The sequence below is a fragment of the Drosophila bipectinata genome, chromosome XL, assembly GCF_030179905.1.
Source record: "Drosophila bipectinata strain 14024-0381.07 chromosome XL, DbipHiC1v2, whole genome shotgun sequence".
Taxonomy (NCBI): domain Eukaryota; kingdom Metazoa; phylum Arthropoda; class Insecta; order Diptera; family Drosophilidae; genus Drosophila; species Drosophila bipectinata.
This window is the reverse complement of record NC_091734.1, coordinates 8128532-8146862: the sequence shown is the minus strand read 5'-3', so window position 1 is coordinate 8146862 and position 18331 is coordinate 8128532. Positions and strand designations below refer to the sequence as shown.

The following is an 18331-nucleotide window of genomic DNA, read 5'->3' as shown; positions in this document are numbered from 1 at the left end:
CGATAACCTGGAACCTGAATCTGTGTGGCAACTCCTGGTGGAGGGCTTTTGAAAACTGTTAAAAAGAGGATCATCATAATTTGAAAAGATTTCGAAAAGTACGTTTCCATTAACGCAAGAAACTTTTATTTATTAATCGTACAGCTCTACATACAATATGCACTATACTTGGAAGACAATTTGAAGCTTGTCGCGCACTTTTACATTCATATACATACATTGTACAATGAAACTTTAATCTTAGATACATATATTCGGTTTATATATTATTATTTTAGATACGCTACATGTACGCTAAGTGCTACAATAAATTAACTTTTTATTGTTTTGTCTATTTAATCAGCGTTGTCGCATACCGTCCTCCTAAGATATTTTTTTCAAAATTTCGTGCAACCAATCGCGCACCAAAAATCCGACGCCACTTTTGACTCAAGTCCCACGGTTACACACATAGGTTTATATATATATATATATATATTTATATAGTTCTATATAGACTCTAAAACTAAATTCTCGTCAAAAAAAAAAAGATGATGCTGTATATTATGCGTAATTTTAAACTTCATTGTGTCGAGCGAGCTCGTGCCTCGCTCATGCAACTCATTCGTTCACTTTCTTTACTGGGGAGGTTCCCTCCTGGTCTTTTGTAACTGCTTGTAACTCCATCCTCCTGGCTGTCCCTAGTAGTTATAGGGCCCGTACTGGGATCCGTGGTAGTAGGGTCCCGGGTAGATCTGCGGCTGGGCGTAGTTGGCGTACGGCGGATAGGGGGGCTGCTTCTGGGAGTAGACTGTGGGACGGGAGGGAGAGAGAGGGTTAGGGCTGGATGGTTGGCGGACATGGCTTTCCACTCACCTGGCATCAGGTACTGCAGGTTCAGCTGCTCCTCCTTCTCGCGCTCGTTACGCAGGCAGACAGCCGCTCCGGAGAGCAGGATGGCGGCCAGCAGACAGGTGCCGATGCCTGCCCAGGCCACGATGTAGGACCAGTCGTAGGAGATCTTGGTGTTGTCGCGGAGAACCTGTAGCGATACATTTTTTAGTTGATCCTCTAGAGCTCCTGCTGCTTCAGTCGCCTCGACTTACTGTGTTCCACTGCTGGAAGTAGTCCTCGCCCACAACCTTCTCCTTCTCGAAGAACTCGACCGTGTGCCAGAGACCCATGGCGCCGGCTGCCAGGAGGCAGGTGACCAACAGCAGGATCGAGGTGGCCGTGATGGCGCCCGAGGAGCGCTTCCAACAGCCGGAAAGCCCGGTCCAGAAGGCGCAGAAGATGGTCACGAAACTGATGATGAACAGGGCGATGCAGGAGCGGGCCAGGTGCAGGCGCGAGGTGGCGTCCTCGTTGGCGATCTTCTCGTCCTCCGCCTGGGGGAAGTAGTCGATGTTGGAGCAGTGCGTCTCGATGGGCGACAGATAGGTGGGCACTGCAATGTCGAGGGGGGGAGGATGGTGTTAAAGGCGCTCCAAGACTAGAAGCTCTGGGAGAACAAACCTGCCGATACTGGGGGCCGCTCCTTGGGGTAGCAGATGCGGAAGAGACCGCGTGTCCTGGTGTAGTAGTAGTACTTGTAGTTCAGGTTGTGCATCAGGGAGTCCGCATCCGAGTGCTTGGCGGCGAAGGCCTGTAAGAGAGGGTATTCGTTAGAAGTCGTTTCAGGTAGACAGCCTTCGCGGGGGATTAGCTGGCTGGTGCGAACACCCCACAACCGGAGCTGGCAAATATTGTCATTTGATGGAAATCGAAATCCAAACAATCCAAACAATCCCAACTTTGTATCAGATCGAAAACAAACACTAGAGATCGCCCCGCCTCGCTACGAGATCGGTAGCATTGAACCACACTGAGAGACGATGTCGATCACCATCCGGTCATCATCTTGGCTCTTAACGATATACGGATGTTCAGATATGGCTCAGTGTGGGCCGCAAGATGGCCCAGAGAGGGGTGGGGGGCACTGCGGTATCAGATCGAGTCGCATTTTAAACACGTACCGCGGTCCCCCATTGTCTGAAGCCGCAAGAGACGTTGGGCAATCTCGAGAGTGTTTGCCGCCCAAGGTCTCCGGTCTCCGGTCTCCGCCGGCACCTCGTGTGCATAATGCATGATACAGTGCGTTTCGTGGCTATAGACGCGCATCAGCATCAGCATCAGCCCGCTGGAAGATCTATTTCTGTGCCAGTGACCTTCACTCTTGATTACTCATCGCATAACCGCGTAAGTCTCGAAACTCTTTAGAATCCACGTCCGGCCATCTAGCACTTCTCTATTAGTTTGTGGCGAATCTATACCCTTGTACCCTATAGGGTGAAATCCAATCATTCCGAGCAACATCACGTTCCTCACGTTTTGGCCAGAAATTCTACGGTTTTGGGTTTTTCCAACTGGCCTGGGTTGGTCGGGGGAAATCGCGCTACTAACGAGTTTTTCTTTACGACGTTTCCACACCAGGGGGGAGAGTCGAAAAACGGGTTTTACTGTACAGTGTGTCCGGTGCTTGAACAGCTCTGGGGAAGTCAGAGGGACTTGGATCCAGCTTGTATCCGAAACAAAAAAAGGGAAATACTTCAGGGTGCATTTTGGGGATCGGGTCTTATGTAAAATTTTTTTGGCGCCTAACTGGAGTCTTGCATAACCGTCTCTGGATACCATGGACAGGGTCGGACGTTAGGGCGTTACGCCTACCAGTTTCATTTCATTTTCAGACGGGGGAACTCCCCTTTTCTTTCTTCATTCCATACCCATTTCTCCGGTTGTGAAATGTTCGCTTGATTCGCTCGACTCCGAGGTCCGAAGAGGCCGACTTGGCGCCTCTTCAGGCGGATTAGTGTTGTAACTTTCTTATGAAAGTCGCCGTCAATTAAGGGCCCCCAGTCCCCATGTAATTTGTCCGATGGTGGAGACTCTCCACTCTTGCCACGTTAGAAATGCATTCGACTATGAAACGTCGGTTGGCTGGCTGGACTAATACGCTATAGTTTACAGAAGATCATATATAGAGACTATATAGGGGAAACTGTAAAGTGAAATGAGCTTCAAGGTTCATCGGTAACCCTAATGAAATCCTAGAGCAGAGCATCACTTTCCTAGGCACATACTATTATCGCAAATTCCGATGGCAGACCTGCGGAAATATTGCAACCACCTGGCTGGCTGGCTGGCTGGCTCTGGTGGTTTGGTTTTGGTGGTTCAGTGGCTTAGTGTTTCGGTGGTTTGGTTTAGTTTGCGGCCACAGATGCGAGTGCGCCACAAATATTTTTATGACACCCGGACCGGACCGGACCGGACCGGGACGGAGCACATGCAAAACTAGTTTCTGCGCAGACCACCAGGTCCCCCTCCCGGTTGCAGTGTCGGATGTCGGTGATTAGCCAATCGGAGGGAGGGAGGAGGGTCTTGGTATTCGCTTGGATAAAACCAGATAAAGCAAACTGGATCGCGGTTCAGGATGCCAGAGTTAAAGAAGGGGGGAACCCCCACTGGGCGGCCATCTGGCGATAGAACGCCCTCAAGTCAAGGCCGAGCAAGCCAGATTCCGATCCCGGGGTGTGGCGTATCGAGTCCTAGCCCAAAATTCAGGCCATTCGGTGGGAGTCCAATGAATAATTCATCAACTGCATCGAATTCCGATGCATAGACATCGCCAGACATGGGGAGGGCAACTGGTTTCTAGTGTTTCTATTGCTGTTTCTGGTTTCTGCGATCTGTCCACCGAAAAAAAAACAACAAAGAATGCGAAAAGGTCGTGGGAGCACGACATTGAGCAGCGATTCCACATTCTCGGCCACCCAAAAGTACTTGGCCTGGCCCACACACACACAGCCCCACCAGCAATTACGGTCTAAAGAAGCCCCATTACGAGTCAACGACGAATCTATAAAAAGCACGCGGAAGTCGAATGGGGGAAAAAATGTGATAAAAAAGTAGCCATAATGGCTATGGAGGAGCCGAAACCTGAAACCAGAAATCTCAAATCTGAAGCCGATTGAATTGAAAATGATTTGTTTATTGAGCCACACGCTCCAGCTCTAGCTTCAGCTCCAGCAAAAGTTGTTTGCTTTGGGCGTTTTTTTTCTTCTGCGGAGCGTTTTTTTGGTGGGAAGCGAAAGCGTTTTCAATCGCACGCTCAAGCGGTCTCCATAATGAGAGACCTCGGAGATGCCGAGAGATCCCCATCTTCATCTTCGAAAGAATCTCGCATGCGGATAATTGCTAGAAAACCTACCTATAGCCTTAATTTTCAATTGCCGGGACCTGATTATCGACGATACACTTTCAATGGTATGGATTTTGGTGCCACAAATGGGGTCTAAACCGTTTCTTTCGAAAGAGTCTATCCTACAGCCGGAAGCGGTTTAGTATCTTTCTTTTTAGAATTCTCCCAGGCCGAAACGAATCGATTTCTATTGCTTCTCTCAGCCAGACTGACTCAGGTGACTTGACGATTCGGAATTTCTCATGATGTCAGCCATAAAATAAATAGCAATTAATTAATCTGTGATGATGGCGTCAATCTCTGTACTGGCGTCAAGGTGCACAATGCGCCCTCAAGTGTGCAGAGGCGGTGAAAAGAAATCTTCTGTCACACATGGCGTATGCGCAATTAATTTTCGCATCTCGAATTAACATTTGTTTCGTCTTTCTCCACCCAAAATGCTTACTAAGCGTAAAGGCCCATCACGAACCTGGTGCTAGTAGAGGTTTCATTCATCGTTCGGGTGGCTTATTATTGGACTTGGTATCGACTTCGGCTATATGGGCTTTTTTGCCTTGGCGACATTGCATTGCCCAAAAGCGAGAAATGAAATCGAAGAAGAAACCGCCAACATATCCATATGGATATGGCGGAGCTGCACGGAGAAAAATTTAAGAGTCGAAACAAGGGAAATTATGCTGTTGGGGCAAGGGTTTTCTCTTTTGCGCCCAAGACGAGGCCAAAACGCAGTTTCATCAATTGGGATTGGGTGCCCATACCCCTGCTCTGCCCCCCCTCACTCCTCTCTAAAAAAAAAAAAGAAACACAACAAGCGCGAGTTAGGGCCAAAACGCCAAGTGGCCAAAGCAAACCGGCCAACTATCCGCATACCAATTTTGAGTCGTCGCCACTGTTGTCGTCTCGAAAACGTGAATCGAGTGAAAACTCAACTCGGGCCCCAAACCAGTTTTGGAGTTAAGGAACGCGGCAGGGGGAACGGGGGGCATCGAGATATAGGCGTGGATACAAATCCAAAGCCAAAGCCAAAGCTAAGCCAAGCCAGCTTCGAGCGGCTTCAGGATCTCTAATTAAATACCAATGCATATATGCTATTATAGTACTATTTTTATGACCCCCACTGGGGGGGGGCAGGAGCTCCTACTGAGTTGGGTTATTAAAAAGTCTACTAATCATCCATTTTTTAAGGTTTTTGGGGGAAAGGATCTCTGTAATTAACAGTTTAGTGTTAGAAAGCGCGCCTACGAAGCCAGCTTTCCAATTAATGGTGTTGGAAAACACTTGAGGGCGAGCCCTCTTTGGTGTCCTCTTCTTCTTATACCGAAACTGCACAAGGGGAGCACTTGCAAGCGTTAATAGTTAGTGATTTTCGATCTTTAAAGTTATGGAAGTTAAAGAAAAGTGTGTTTTTCTATTAAAGGATCTTAGTATTATCTGGTTTGACTATTTAAGTAAAGATCCTCGCGTTAAAATGATCATTTTTGTGTCTCGCGTTGCTCCCCTTTTCGCGTACGTGAGTGTGAGGGAGTGCGAGTGCTCTCGTACTAGAGAGAAGGAGCGACAACATGTAAGTTTATCCTTTTCATTTATTTCTATTCCTTTTCCAAAACAACATTGTATAGATGGGTAAGAGAGGGAAGATGGTGAATTCCCGTTCCGTAACGAATTAAGTGATTCCACTCCACAACACTGTTTTGTGGCCATCACTGTGGCTTGTGTAATTTCCTGTCCAGGTAGATGATCTCGAATTACGTACCTGTTGCACCTGAGCGGTTTTTCAAAGGGGCCCTAAGGGGACGACCAAGGGGCGGAAATTGGGGGAAAGCCAGACACAAATGAGAAGGGAATGAGAAGGAAAGAAGGAGAGCAAGTGCCGAAAGACGCGATAAGGGAGGTCAAGGCAGATGAATGCCCTTCTGTGGCGATTAGTTCTAATGGCTTTATAAATGCCACCACCACCAAATCGCTTGGAAATCGTTTCGAAAACTCAAGGGAGAAAGACTCGACTCAAGGGAGAATCATCCACAATTATTGCCGTTTCATAGCCCCCCCCGTCCCCACCTATAGCTTTCGGATTAGACCGCACCCGGAGGGGGGAGCCACAAAGTCAAAAACGTGCAAATATTTTCAGCACACTTTGAGTCGTTTTCTTCCTCTTCTGTTTCGCCAGTGCGCTAGTGTGTGTGTCCAAAGGTGACTTGTTTTGGTATGTTAGGTATGCTGTCTCTCTCTCCCCAGCCAACTGTTGCACATTTTTGGCTGGAGTTCATTCGGCCACGATCGTACACGTTAATTAGTGAATTATATTGTTTACTTTCCAAGGTTTATAAAGTGTATTTTTGGGTTTCATTTTGGGCCCTCTAACCAGTTTATCTTAGGGCCTGTGGGCCTGTATTCTCCGTTTGCATTCAAAGATTGCGATAGGTCCACCTTCTCCCCGCTCCTTCTCCTACTCTCCAAGCAGCTCGTCTTTGGTCTCTTCTTCGCTCTTTTCTGCCTGGGCCGCCGCCAGTCTTCAGTCTTCGGTCTTCTTCTTGCCCATTCATCGCGTTTGGCTTGGCTAAGCGCTCCGTTGGTAGAAAGTTTCAACGTTATAACGTTAACGGCCGTTGCCCACCCTCCCTGCACTCCCTGCACTCCCTCCCTACCCTACCTACCCACCCACCTGCCCCTGGGCTCCCTCCGGGCCAGTTGTTGCTGTGTTTGCTTTCGACCTTTCTTCTTTCTCCTTTCTTCTTCTCCGCCATGCCCTTATTTTCTTTTGGACACAAGCACACAAAACGAGCGGCTGTTACTGTTACCACCGTTTGTTGGCTTTGTTGCTGTTTTGATGCTTCTTCTTATTAGTCCATGGCCCACAGTGGGCCACACACACCTGTTTATCGTGCACAAACATGCACAGGCATGCATGGGGTTTACTTAGGCCTCCAGATATCAGTGATATCTTTCTCAGAATGCATCTGGATTGAACAAATAAAGGAATTCCCCAAAATAAGAGATCTCCTCTTTGGGGAGACTTCCAGGGACTTGGACCAAGTCCTGTAACTGCTTTCTTCAAACTACAAGAGGTCTCAGGCTCTCTAACGTTATATTGGCCTCAAAGACAGTGTTGGAAAGAGCTATTTGATGCAAAAGAAACTATTTCCTCTTCCATTTCGTCCCACAGTGCGGAGTTTGGAGCTAAGCTCCGTCTTTAGCCTCGGGCTTTGGATTCGAATGTGTATGGAAATGTGGCTTCTGCCACGACGACGCCAATGCATCGCGTTTTGGGGAGGGTTATCACCTGGAGGGACTCACCTGTATCTGGTTGCGCCAAACATCGTAGTGGAGCCAGTTATCCGTGGAGAAGGCGATCGCCAGGAGGGCGGTGGCGATGATCGCACAGATCGTCGCTATGGACAGGGTTACGGCCGAGCAGGGCATTTTGTGGATCAGCTAGGGGAACACCTGGTAGCTCCTGAAGACGTCGGAATATGGTTGGCTATTGGATGGTGGATTTCGCGTCGTCGGTGTTGTAATTCGTGGCTTTCCAAGCGAAAAATCTCCGAAAGGCCAAGCGAGAAGTAAACAACTACAGTTGTTTTCGCTTCGCGTATCTTCTTTTCGGTTCGATTCTCTTCTCTTCTCCCCCCTCCGACGGGTCAGCCAGATTCTTCTGCTTCTGATTCTTCTCCCGACTCGTATTCGTAGTCGTAGTCTTCAAGTGCTGCTGCTGCAGCAACCAGTTTTGAAGTCACAGTAAAAAAAAAAAATAATCTTAGAAACGGGCCAGTGTTACTGGCTAACACACACACAGATGCACAGATACATGCACGGCTACGGATGCAGATACACACGGCCGATACAGATACAGATACACAGATACACGCACGCCCGTCGGAGAATCTGAGAACTGAAGACTCGGATCGGAGAATCGGAGACTTAAAGATCAGAGAGAGAAACTAAGACTGAGACTGAGACTGGAACTCAGAACTGGTGGTGGATAAGAGACGTTGTGCTCGCGACAACGTTCGCTGGCGGACTGAAACTGAAAATCGACGGCCCCTGAGCTCGACTTCAGTTCCAGATTCAGGTAATACCCGTCCGTACCTCCAGTTTTGCAGTCGGCGTCGCTGCCTGGGTTTTCGAGCGCTTCGCAATGCACCCGAAAGAGACGGGGCGAGCCAGGTAGAAACGGGGGGACCGGAGGAGGATCTGCCCGGCGAAACGAGAAAGAGGATCCACTGAAGAAGTCGCCGAGGGAAGCACTCTTTGAAAGCTGGTATGCTTGGGGACTTGCTGTCTTTAGAGAAGTAGCCGGGCTACCCTCTGCCAGGGTATGTTAGTCCAAAACAACAACAGAGCAACTGCATCCAGCAGCCTGTTGATATTTTCTTGTTTTCGCTTGGTGAGCAGCAGGTAGGATGCAGGCAGGGTGACTGGGCGGTGGGCAGTGGGCCGTGGGCTGGAACCTATCGCCAGCCATATCGCCAAGTCATAAGTCTGTCAAAGATACTTTGTTGGCCCACTCGATCGGAAACTATGTAGACTTCGACCCTTCTAAGCCGTTGCCAGCTATAGGAGTTCCAGTCATCCTGCATTCGAGGGCCAATTATCCCGCCAACACATGTGGGAAAACACTGCCTCCCGCCTGGCCAGCCATCTGTGGCCATGAGGTGTTCCATCAGATCGGTAAGCCAATATTTTAATTGGTTCCGTTCGCTGGAACCGTTTGCCAAACCCAAAACACAGCCAGCCATTAGCCACTTGGCCAAGAAACAAGCTGTTTCGGGCCATAAAAAAAAAAAATAAAAATAAAAACAGTAACTGCAATATATAGAAATCCCTAACTATTTTGGATGAGCTAATCCCGCATCCCGCATCCCGCACCACCCACCAGACACCCTGTTTCTGGCAGCAGTGGAAGCTGCAACCTGGGCAGGTAACAACACACACAGATGTATCTTTGTATCTTCATATCTCGGTGTATCTGTGCATCTGTGTATCTGTGTGAGTGGTTCAGTGGCGGCGGCATTGGCATCTCGCTGCGCCGCCGCCGCCGCCGCCTTGTTGTTGTTTTTGTTGATTTTCATCGACTTTAATGCCTTTGTCTATTTTGGGTTTCTGTTTATGGCGTGGGTTTTTCTTTTTTTTCTCAATTGCATTTTTGGGTGCGCTGTCGACTCCGACACCGTCAGCTACACTGCAGTCCAAGAAATCAGAGAAACGTAATATGGTTCAAGGTGATATCTGTAGTGCCTCAGATACTCCTGATATTTGATAGATACTTCCTTTACACAGGACCTTGTATCTCTTTCAAGGTAGTATCTACACTCCAAAGTCTATATCTTCATCTATATCTCCAAGATCTCGAAGACCTCGAAGACCTCCACGACCTCCACGACCTTCTAACTTCCTCCCAACCTATATAGATCCTTTATCTCTGGTCCTGTTGACCTATTCTTGTGACGTCAGCTGTCAGGTGTCATTGGAGATGACGGTCGTGTGTGTGTTTGTGTCGTGGAAATACCAGAATTACCTAAATAACAACAAGAATAGCCATGCACTTATATAGCTATATGTTTGTAATCGGATCGGATTGGCATGTTGGCCGGTTCTCGATCTCAATTGCTGGCCAAAAACAACCGAGCTCGGCTCTTGTCCCGTCTCTTTCGCTGGCCGCAGACCCTCTCTTTCCCTCGGCCGGGCGTTGGTATTTCGTTTTCTTTTCGCATTCCTCAGTGTCGCATTGCGTTTGGTGGGGAAAGGGGAGGGGGGTCTGGGAGGTGGCTACCCGAAAGAAACATTATGTATGCGGGGCCTGGCATTTAATTCACATTTTAGCACAAATTATTAAATATTTGACAATGGCAACGAAAGTGAGAGCGACCAGTGGAAAGCGACCAAAACGCCAGAAGAAACACCGAATAAAGCTATAAGACTTCCGTAGATCGCTGCATACAGAATTGCTAATTTATGCGATTATTGGTAAGGCGATCCGGCGATTCATTTGCGGCAGGGTTTTTGTCATTTTTATAACTATTGCATTGAGCCTGAAAACCCATCGAAACGTGTTCGTCGCAGTGAAAGTAACAGTCGATGTCACCAGGTAACAACAACAGGTGATGACCGCGACGGCCAGAAGCCGAAAACGGCCAAAAGGCGAGGAAAATGGGAAATGAAAATTTCTGAAACTTTCGTTTCCCCCATCACCCCATCAGATAGGCCATGAGAACAGAGTATTCGAAAAATCTAACGTCTACGAGAGCGTTTCGTTTTGAAATTCATTTCATTTCGTTCCTTATTCGGTGTAACAACAAAACGGAAAACAGTTTCAATTTATACGTTTTGAAAAAGTTGAATTACAAATTACTAAGAAAAAGTATTTGGTTTCGATTAGTCTGAAAAAGAATTTGAATTTCCCGCTCAAAGTTTCAAAGGTACGCGCAAAAAGTGTTGGAAAGCGATAAGTTGATCTAAAGTATCGATAGGTAACTAGCAAACAATGCATTTTCTCGGCAAATGTGGCTGAAATACTATTAAAAATAACAGCTAAGAAATCTTAATTGTAAGCTGCAAAAGATTTAAACCTATTTTGATAATTTTTTAATGCGGCTAACCGCCACGTTGTGTATTGTTAGAGACGTGAGCCATAATAAACAGTGTTGTAAAGCCGGTGTGTGACCAAACTCATAAATATCGGAAAAATACCCAATTTAATGAAAAGTATCGATATTTCGATTGTGTTTTCGGCATCCCTAGTCTTATTGTTTTATCAAAAAGTCATAAAGAATATCTGTCAAAAATCGTCCGCTGCGCAGTTGATTTATTCTGTTTTCTGTCTTTTGCCTACTCTTTTGCCTTTGCAGCAAACTTTAATCGTTGAGGTGAGTTCTAGACAAGTGCGAATTAGTAGTAAGTGCTGGAGCGCCATTGCGTTACACGAGAAAAAAAAAAAACCTCAAACACACACAAAGAGGACCACTCATCCACTCACACCAGCACACGGAAACAGCGTGTGCGTGCGTGCATGTGTGTGGTAACTCTACGAAGCTAGCTTTTCACTTTTCCATTTTCCTGACGCCGCTCTCTTCCAGGAAAATCAATCTTTAAACCGAAAATGCCGAACATCATTAAGCTGCAATCTTCCGACGAGGAGATCTTCGACACAGACATCCAGATCGCCAAGTGCTCCGGCACCATCAAGACCATGTTGGAGGACTGCGGCATGGAGGAGGACGAGAACGCCATTGTGCCGTTGCCGAACGTGAACTCGACTATTCTACGCAAGGTTCTGATCTGGGCCCATTACCACAAGGACGACCCCCAGCCGACTGAGGACGATGAGAGCAAGGAGAAGCGCACCGACGACATCATCTCGTGGGACGCCGACTTCCTCAAGGTCGACCAGGGCACACTCTTTGAACTGATCTTGGCGGCCAACTATTTGGACATCAAGGGGCTGCTGGAGCTCACATGCAAGACTGTGGCCAATATGATTAAGGGCAAGACACCGGAGGAGATCCGCAAGACCTTCAACATCAAGAAGGACTTTACGCCCGCCGAGGAGGAGCAGGTGCGCAAGGAGAACGAGTGGTGCGAGGAGAAGTAAACGGCCGGCCGGCCCCAAATCCTATCGTCCGAATCCCCATGACGGAAATTCTGTCAACCAGTGTGAAGAGCAGTTTGACACGATACACACAGACACAAAGCAGACACGACAAGACATGATTCGGAGCGATAAGGATTGGCAGCTGATGCTGGCTCCCTTAGTTGATAGTTACCACTCATTTTCCATTCTATGAACCATAATTTTTTTTTGTTTAAACACGAGCCCATATTCTACTGATGATCTGTCAAGCGGGGTAACACTTTAGTTCATACAAGTATGGAATTTATGGAAAACAGTAGTCTAATCATAAGAATTTGCGATTACTTCACCAAAATAAATATTACTCAACACCATATTTGAGGAAAATGTTAACGTGTTCTTCCCCTGATTACAAAATTGCATGTCATCCGGTTTTTCGGCGCTATTCTAGATTGTTCTAGAAAAGTCATCATTTCACTCGCTTATCAGTTGGCTGATATGAGGATTTTCTATGACGCATTGGAGGCAGTTACCAAGAAGCTGCTTGTTTTATTTTCAATGAAATATAGATCTTGTGGGGGTTTTCAAAGTTTATTTTTTTCCAAGAAACCCTCGTTCTAGTAAAAGTATTCGCGGTTAACAGCACGAAAGGTGCTGTAAAGCCCTTGGTTAGCAGAGCTGTTAAGTTTGGAGCGCCACCTGCCGGCGGATGTCGGAACTATAGTTTTCACTCAAATTTTTTGAGTGGAAAATGTGCGGTGTCTTTGAAGCGCAACAGTTGAAACGGCTTATATGCGATTTTGGAGGTGTTTTTGTGGGTTTTATTCGCCTATTTACTGAGAGGAGTATCCTTAAATTATCCTTTTTCCAGGATTACCCTTCTAGGAGCCTAAATGGCATAGGAAATCTGACTGGAAAGCAAGCCCACCGCGTTGTCCACTTTGCAGGACATCTGTTTCTGTCTCCGGCCGGCTTTGTAGTCACCCATGTCCTGCCAAAGCCAAACAATCGGTGGTGGGGGGCGGTGGGGTAGTTGCTGACTCCATGGCTGATTGTCAACGGAAGCGGAAATGCGGAGCAGCTTTGAGAGTCCTCGGCTTAGATGTCCTGGCCAGACCGGTGGCAGGATTGATCGATGGCCAGAATGGCCCTGGCAGCCATTGAGCGAACAAAGTGGCGAAAGTTTTCAATTTTCCAAGTGATACTGTTAGCTGACTCCTTTCTCCCAGCCGGGGCAGGTGCTTTTAAGGAATAATAGAGCTCGGAGTGAAGCGACGTGTCCCTGAATCTGTGACATTATTTGGATTACTTTTAAAGCACGTCCTGCCGGGCAACAGGACTCTGAGCTGCAGTTTTTGCATCAAAATTTCAATTCGGAATTGTTGTTTTCATGAGTCCTTTGTGTTTTCTTTATTAATATTCTTCGTTTATCAGGATACCCTCTCAGGATCCTCAGGACGGGGTGTTTTGGACCAGACTGGAGGACCAGTCAGACTAAAGACGTCTGAAATTGCTGGGAATTATTTAGAAAATGAAATCAGTTACCATCCGGATAGCATTTTCCACCAGAATAGAGGTACTTGGAGTCCTGTCAATGCTGCAGTCTCGGCTCCTGGCTCATTGTTTCTCGTCTGCCGGCGAATGGGGGGTGGGGGCTGTTTTGTTTGACTCTACGCCCCTGCCCCCCGGGGGGCCTCTCGCCATTTCAATTATAATAACGACGCGGGGAGGAGAGGGGAGCCTCTTGAGCGAAAAGAATTGAAAGAAAGCAAGAAAGGCGAATGCAAATAAAACAGAAGAAAGAAAGAAAGAGTCCTGAGCAGCAAAAGGGTTTTCCTATTGGCTTTCTTGCCTCCCCCGTCCCTGCCAAGGAGTAATTAGTGTGCATTTCCGTTTCCGCCCCCCCTCCTCACCTCACCCGCCTCTTGTGTGCCAGTGTGTGTGTGCAACATTTACTTTTCCACTTCGTTTGCGACAATCAAATGTAACAAAGGAGCGGAAAGAGTAGCACAAAAAATCCATCCAAAGGAGCTCCAGAAGAGTGGCATCTCCTGCCCCCTGCCCCTCGTTGCACTGCACTGACGAAATCGGCCTTGAATTGTTGAAGGATTACTCTTTATTGGAGGACGATTCGCAGGATATTATCTCTCAGTGCCGCTGGAACACCTGCCACTGCTACCTGGCTGGGCCCTTTTATCATCTAAGTCGTGTCCTCCACTGGAACGTGACATTGAATACGTCTGCATCCTGGCTGTTCCGCCGGCTCCTTGTGAATCCCTCCCCAGTCCTCCCTAGGGTCCTGGCCATGCTAATCTCTCTGTAATTAAGACTGTCACTCATTCAGGCATTTGCTTGCCATTCAGTTTGCCCATCTGGGAGGCAGTTCCTCCTCCTTCTTTGAATTGCCTCTAATTGCATGTTGTTGTTTTTTTGCGAAAGCCTTCTTCCGGCAGAGTTCAGGATCAGGTCTATAAATCAGGTGGAAGAATCACAAACTAGAACAGATCGAATTAGCTGGCAATTAGGTTCTCGAGGAGAATTAGGAGACGAGGTCACATCGTAAAGTGTCAACCAATTAAATTTACGATAAACAGATTCACTTTCTTTTGGAACGCTGGTGGGGAATATATCCAGATATCGGGATTGGGCAAGTGCCGGACTAGCCATTAGTCGCTTTATGATGTGCCGCCATAAATTAGCGCGCACACATTGGATCAGTCGGGAGCTGGGACTCGGAGCCACTCGACTCTATTAATATCCGAGTGGAGAAACTCTAGATTTATGGCCTCCTCCTATGGGAATGCGTGGGATGTTAGCGTAGGACTCGGCTATGGCTATGGCTATGGCTATGCGAATGCATAATGTTCACAGTTCACACATTCTTATGTCGGCGTACTGGGATGTACTGTGCACATGTGTGTACTAAGTGTGTACATTCCATCTGGCCACCCCCCCTCCACTCCCCTCCTGGCAAGTGTAAATAATGCAACTTTCGGCTGCCCGCCTCGCCCATCGATCAAAGTCTTAAAAAGGGGGGAGAGGTCTAGGAGTGAAATGAGCTCCAAAGCGTTTTGTTTATGGCTGGCATCGGACTCTATCGTTTGGCCAGAACTGCCCGGATAGACTGAACTCCCCCAAAGAAAGACCAAAAGGCCCTAGCACCTTCCCTGCTTTCCTAGCAGGCACTATTTATATTCCATTTATTGTTATTGTTGGCTCGGTTTTGAATCTTGGGAGCCACTCGAACGGAAGGCATGCTCCGACTCTAAAATACATACATAGTCCGTCATTACGGCTACACTCCGTTTCAGGGCTATAATGCTGGGGGCATCAGGTCGATTACCTCAAGTTTACAAAGAACCTGGACTTGGTAGTATCCACATAGGTGGAGGAAGCTCATCAGATACCTCTTCTGAGGAGGATACCTATGCCTTTGGCCCTACAGTTCCGTCGCTTGGAGTACCTAGTACCTAGTCCAACAGATGCTCCCGGTACTATAAGTTCCTGAACAACATATATGTTCCTGAACAGTCATAAACAGAGCGTGCTGAATGCCAAATGGCGACTGTGCTCCAGTGGCGTCATAAACGCTCCCATCTCCCAGCCCCTCCCCCCTCCACGACTCTTTCGCAATAAACATTTTAGACTTCTAACAAAAAGCGATTCGGGAACTCTAAACTGCAGTGGAGGAAAGCGCTACATGGAATCGTTTTTATGTGGAATATTCAAATCACTTATGGGCAAAGACGAGCACGTTTTTCCAGATTTCGGACATAAAGTAGCCAGGACATATAGAAAATCATGAAAATTATATCTTCAGAGCTTCTCGGGAGCACAAATCGGGTAGTAGAAGTGTGATCTGCAAGGGGAATACCTTTCCGATTTCAGGACTTGGAGGACATTCTTTTTGCATCAAAATCTAGAAATTTTAAATTTTATGGATTTTTCAAAAATTTTCAAAGGGGTACCATCATAAAAAATCATCGAAAATCGATCAAAATTTTGTTTCTTAGATTTTGATGCTGATTTATAGAGATTTTTACGACAAAAACAAAGGTGTAACCTTTTTGAGGATAGCTCTTAAATTACCAAAGATATGGGCTTTGAAAGGGGTCGAAAACCTTGATCCATGGTTTTCCAAGAGAAAATATCCAGATAGTAGAAAATGTGATATTTTCAGGTTTCTCATGATCATATCTCAGCTAATACTAGTCTGATCCAAGAAAGGTATATCTTTCCGATACCAGCACTCCAAGTACTTTCTTTTGGCATGAAAAGCTGGCCACCTAAAATTTTTTAATTTTTTTGAAAATTTTCATCATAAAAAATCATAAAAAAATTTTCAAAATTTAGTTTCTTAAGTTTTGATGCAGATTTATGTAGAATTTTACGACAAAAACAAAGATGTAACCCATTTAGGGATAGCTCTTAAATTACCAAAGATATGGGCTTTGAAAAAGGTATAAAATTTATTTATAAATTTATAAATTTATACTATAAATCCTCGATCCAGGGTTTACCAAGACAGATATATCCTAAAAGTAGAGAAGTGATATATTCGAGGCTAATGATAATATCTCAGCTTATACAAGTCTGATCCAAGAAAGGCATACCTTTCTGATCGCAGCACTCCAGGTACTTACTTTTGGAATAAAAAGCTGGCCACCTAAAATTTGTTCAATTTTTCGAAATTTTTTGTAAAAAAAAACGACACACAATAAATATTTTTTTTTAATTGCACCAAAAAAAAAATTAAAAAAAAAAATTACAACAAAAAAATTCCAACAAAAAAATTACAACAAAAAATATTACAACAAAAATTACAACAAAAAATATTACAACAAAAAAAAATTACAACAAAAAAAATTACAACAAAAAATATTACAACAAAAATTACAACAAAAAAAAATTACAACAAAAAAAATTACAACAAAAAATTACAACAACAATAAATTACAACAACAACAAATTACAACAACAACAAATTACAACAAAAATCAATTACAACAACAACAATCAGTTACAACAAAAAAAAATTACAACAAAAAAAATTACAACAAAAAAAATTACAACAATACAAAATTACAACAACAAATTACAACAACAAAAAATTACAACAACAATCAATTATAACAACAACAAATTACAACAGCAGAATATTACAACTACAGCAAGCAAGCAATAAAACCTAAACGAAAAAAAAACAGAATTTTTCCGATTTTTTGGGCTAGCTTAAGTGCTACTTTTGAGAATCGAGGAGGAGGGCGCTATTTTTTAATAAATTATTTTCTTTTTATTTATTTATTTTTTTTTATTTATTTATTATTTATTTTTATTTTTTAACTGAACTTCCACCAAACTAAAACATTTACGGCCATGTTATGATATAGCAAAAAAGCCGTAGAATTTTACCCTTGGTTGGACTTTATGGCGCCCCTCAAAGGATCCCCTCAAAGATCCCCCTTTCACTCTTCGACTGCCATTTCCGATAAAAATTCAAAGACGACTGCCTGTTTGGTGGCAGTTGCAGGGTGTTTGGGTGCTGCATCTTTTGTCCGATTTCCGGACGACTGAATATCTTGCTGCAATTAGCAGAAGATTCAGCCGCCAGCTGTTGCACTGAATCTGGAATCGAGGATTCGGAATATCAATTCAAGTCGAAATCGGAGTCGGAAGGGGCAGGCATGTGTGAGGACCAAGAAGCAGCCATGCAAATTGTTGGAAATCACACACGCAGCAGGTCCTTGGCCGGGCAGGAGGGGCAGGAAGACAGTTGTGCAGGGAATTTGCATAAAAAGTAAAAAAAATACGAAAATACGGAGCATATTCGATCCCCGGAGCTGCTCGGAGAAGTGGAAACACAAACCCTCGAGCTAGAAACTTTGGCGATGTCCAATCATGGGCTGGAAACTAAACTTTCTCGAGAATGAGTCCTTTCGGACTCGAATCAAACTTTTCAGGCTATTGGCGAAAGGACTCTCTTCCGCCATTAATGCAAGTTAATAGTAAAGGATATCAGGAGAGGCATACACACGCCAGGCTGGGAGTCCTGCCATGGAGGATGGGTGGGGGGCAGGAACACTACATGTGTCCGATGCGTGGGAGGGCGTGTAAATGTTTTCCTTAGATCCTTCTGCCCAGCTGCTGTCGCCGGGACACAATGCTCTTTGAGGAGGAAACAGCGCCGGAGAGCTCTCCGGCTGAAAGCTAGAGCTGCTCCGTGCAACAAAATGCGGCAGCAATGCAATGCAATCGAGGGAAATGAATTAAAAAACCCTGAAACCTGTGCGACAGGAGCCGGGTACAGGTTATGGGGGTAGGAAACGTCCTGCCACACCAGCGGAAGATGGCAGATAAAGTGCCATGCTGCCGGGCTGGCAGGAGGGGATCTCGCCTTCGTGACCGTCCAAGCTGTTGCAGGATTTGCAAGGACAAAAGTGAAAATTGAAGAGTGGAAAGTGGAAAGCAACGAATGGGGGGGGGGTGGAAAGTGAAAAGTGAAAGGCAACCGCCCACTGATAAGCGGCTTAGGACCTTTGGTTCTCGCT

The 18331-nt window shown here is 45.9% G+C and overlaps 2 protein-coding genes across 4 annotated transcripts; one reads left to right on the top strand and one right to left on the bottom strand.

Moving 5' to 3' along the window:
* Window positions 1–99: 99 nt before the first annotated feature.
* Window positions 100–8254, bottom strand: LOC108121731 (uncharacterized). Its single transcript, XM_017236017.3, has 5 exons — window positions 7511–8254; window positions 1495–1624; window positions 1086–1426; window positions 856–1021; window positions 100–790 (listed from the first exon to the last, which is right to left on the bottom strand). Exons 1-5 carry the CDS (start codon window positions 7634–7636, stop codon window positions 681–683), a joined length of 873 nt encoding a protein of 290 aa, XP_017091506.1. The 5' UTR covers window positions 7637–8254; the 3' UTR covers window positions 100–680.
* Window positions 8255–10492: 2238 nt separating this feature from the next.
* SkpA (SKP1-related A) lies at window positions 10493–12159 on the top strand. 3 transcript variants are annotated; one of them, XM_070279722.1, is made up of 2 exons: window positions 10493–10632; window positions 11290–12159. In XM_070279722.1, exon 2 carries the CDS (start codon window positions 11313–11315, stop codon window positions 11802–11804), a length of 492 nt encoding a protein of 163 aa, XP_070135823.1. In that variant the 5' UTR covers window positions 10493–10632; window positions 11290–11312; the 3' UTR covers window positions 11805–12159. The 3 variants fall into 3 exon arrangements, with proteins under 3 accessions (XP_070135823.1, XP_070135822.1, XP_017091388.1); XM_070279721.1 differs by having other exon boundaries at window positions 10548–10683; XM_017235899.3 differs by lacking the exon at window positions 10493–10632 and adding an exon at window positions 10923–11079.
* The last annotated feature ends 6172 nt before the right edge of the window (window positions 12160–18331 follow it).

Coding starts and splice junctions, on each gene's coding strand:
- LOC108121731 (XM_017236017.3), bottom strand. CDS start 7,636: ATGCCCTGCTCGGCCGTAACCCTGTCCATAGCGACGATCTGTGCGATC. Junction 1,625..7,510: donor TTTGGCGCAACCAGATACAG/GTGAGTCCCTCC, acceptor CCTCTCTTACAG/GCCTTCGCCGCCAAGCACTC. Junction 1,427..1,494: donor GCGGCCCCCAGTATCGGCAG/GTTTGTTCTCCC, acceptor TCGACATTGCAG/TGCCCACCTATCTGTCGCCC.
- SkpA (XM_070279722.1), top strand. CDS start 11,313: ATGCCGAACATCATTAAGCTGCAATCTTCCGACGAGGAGATCTTCGAC.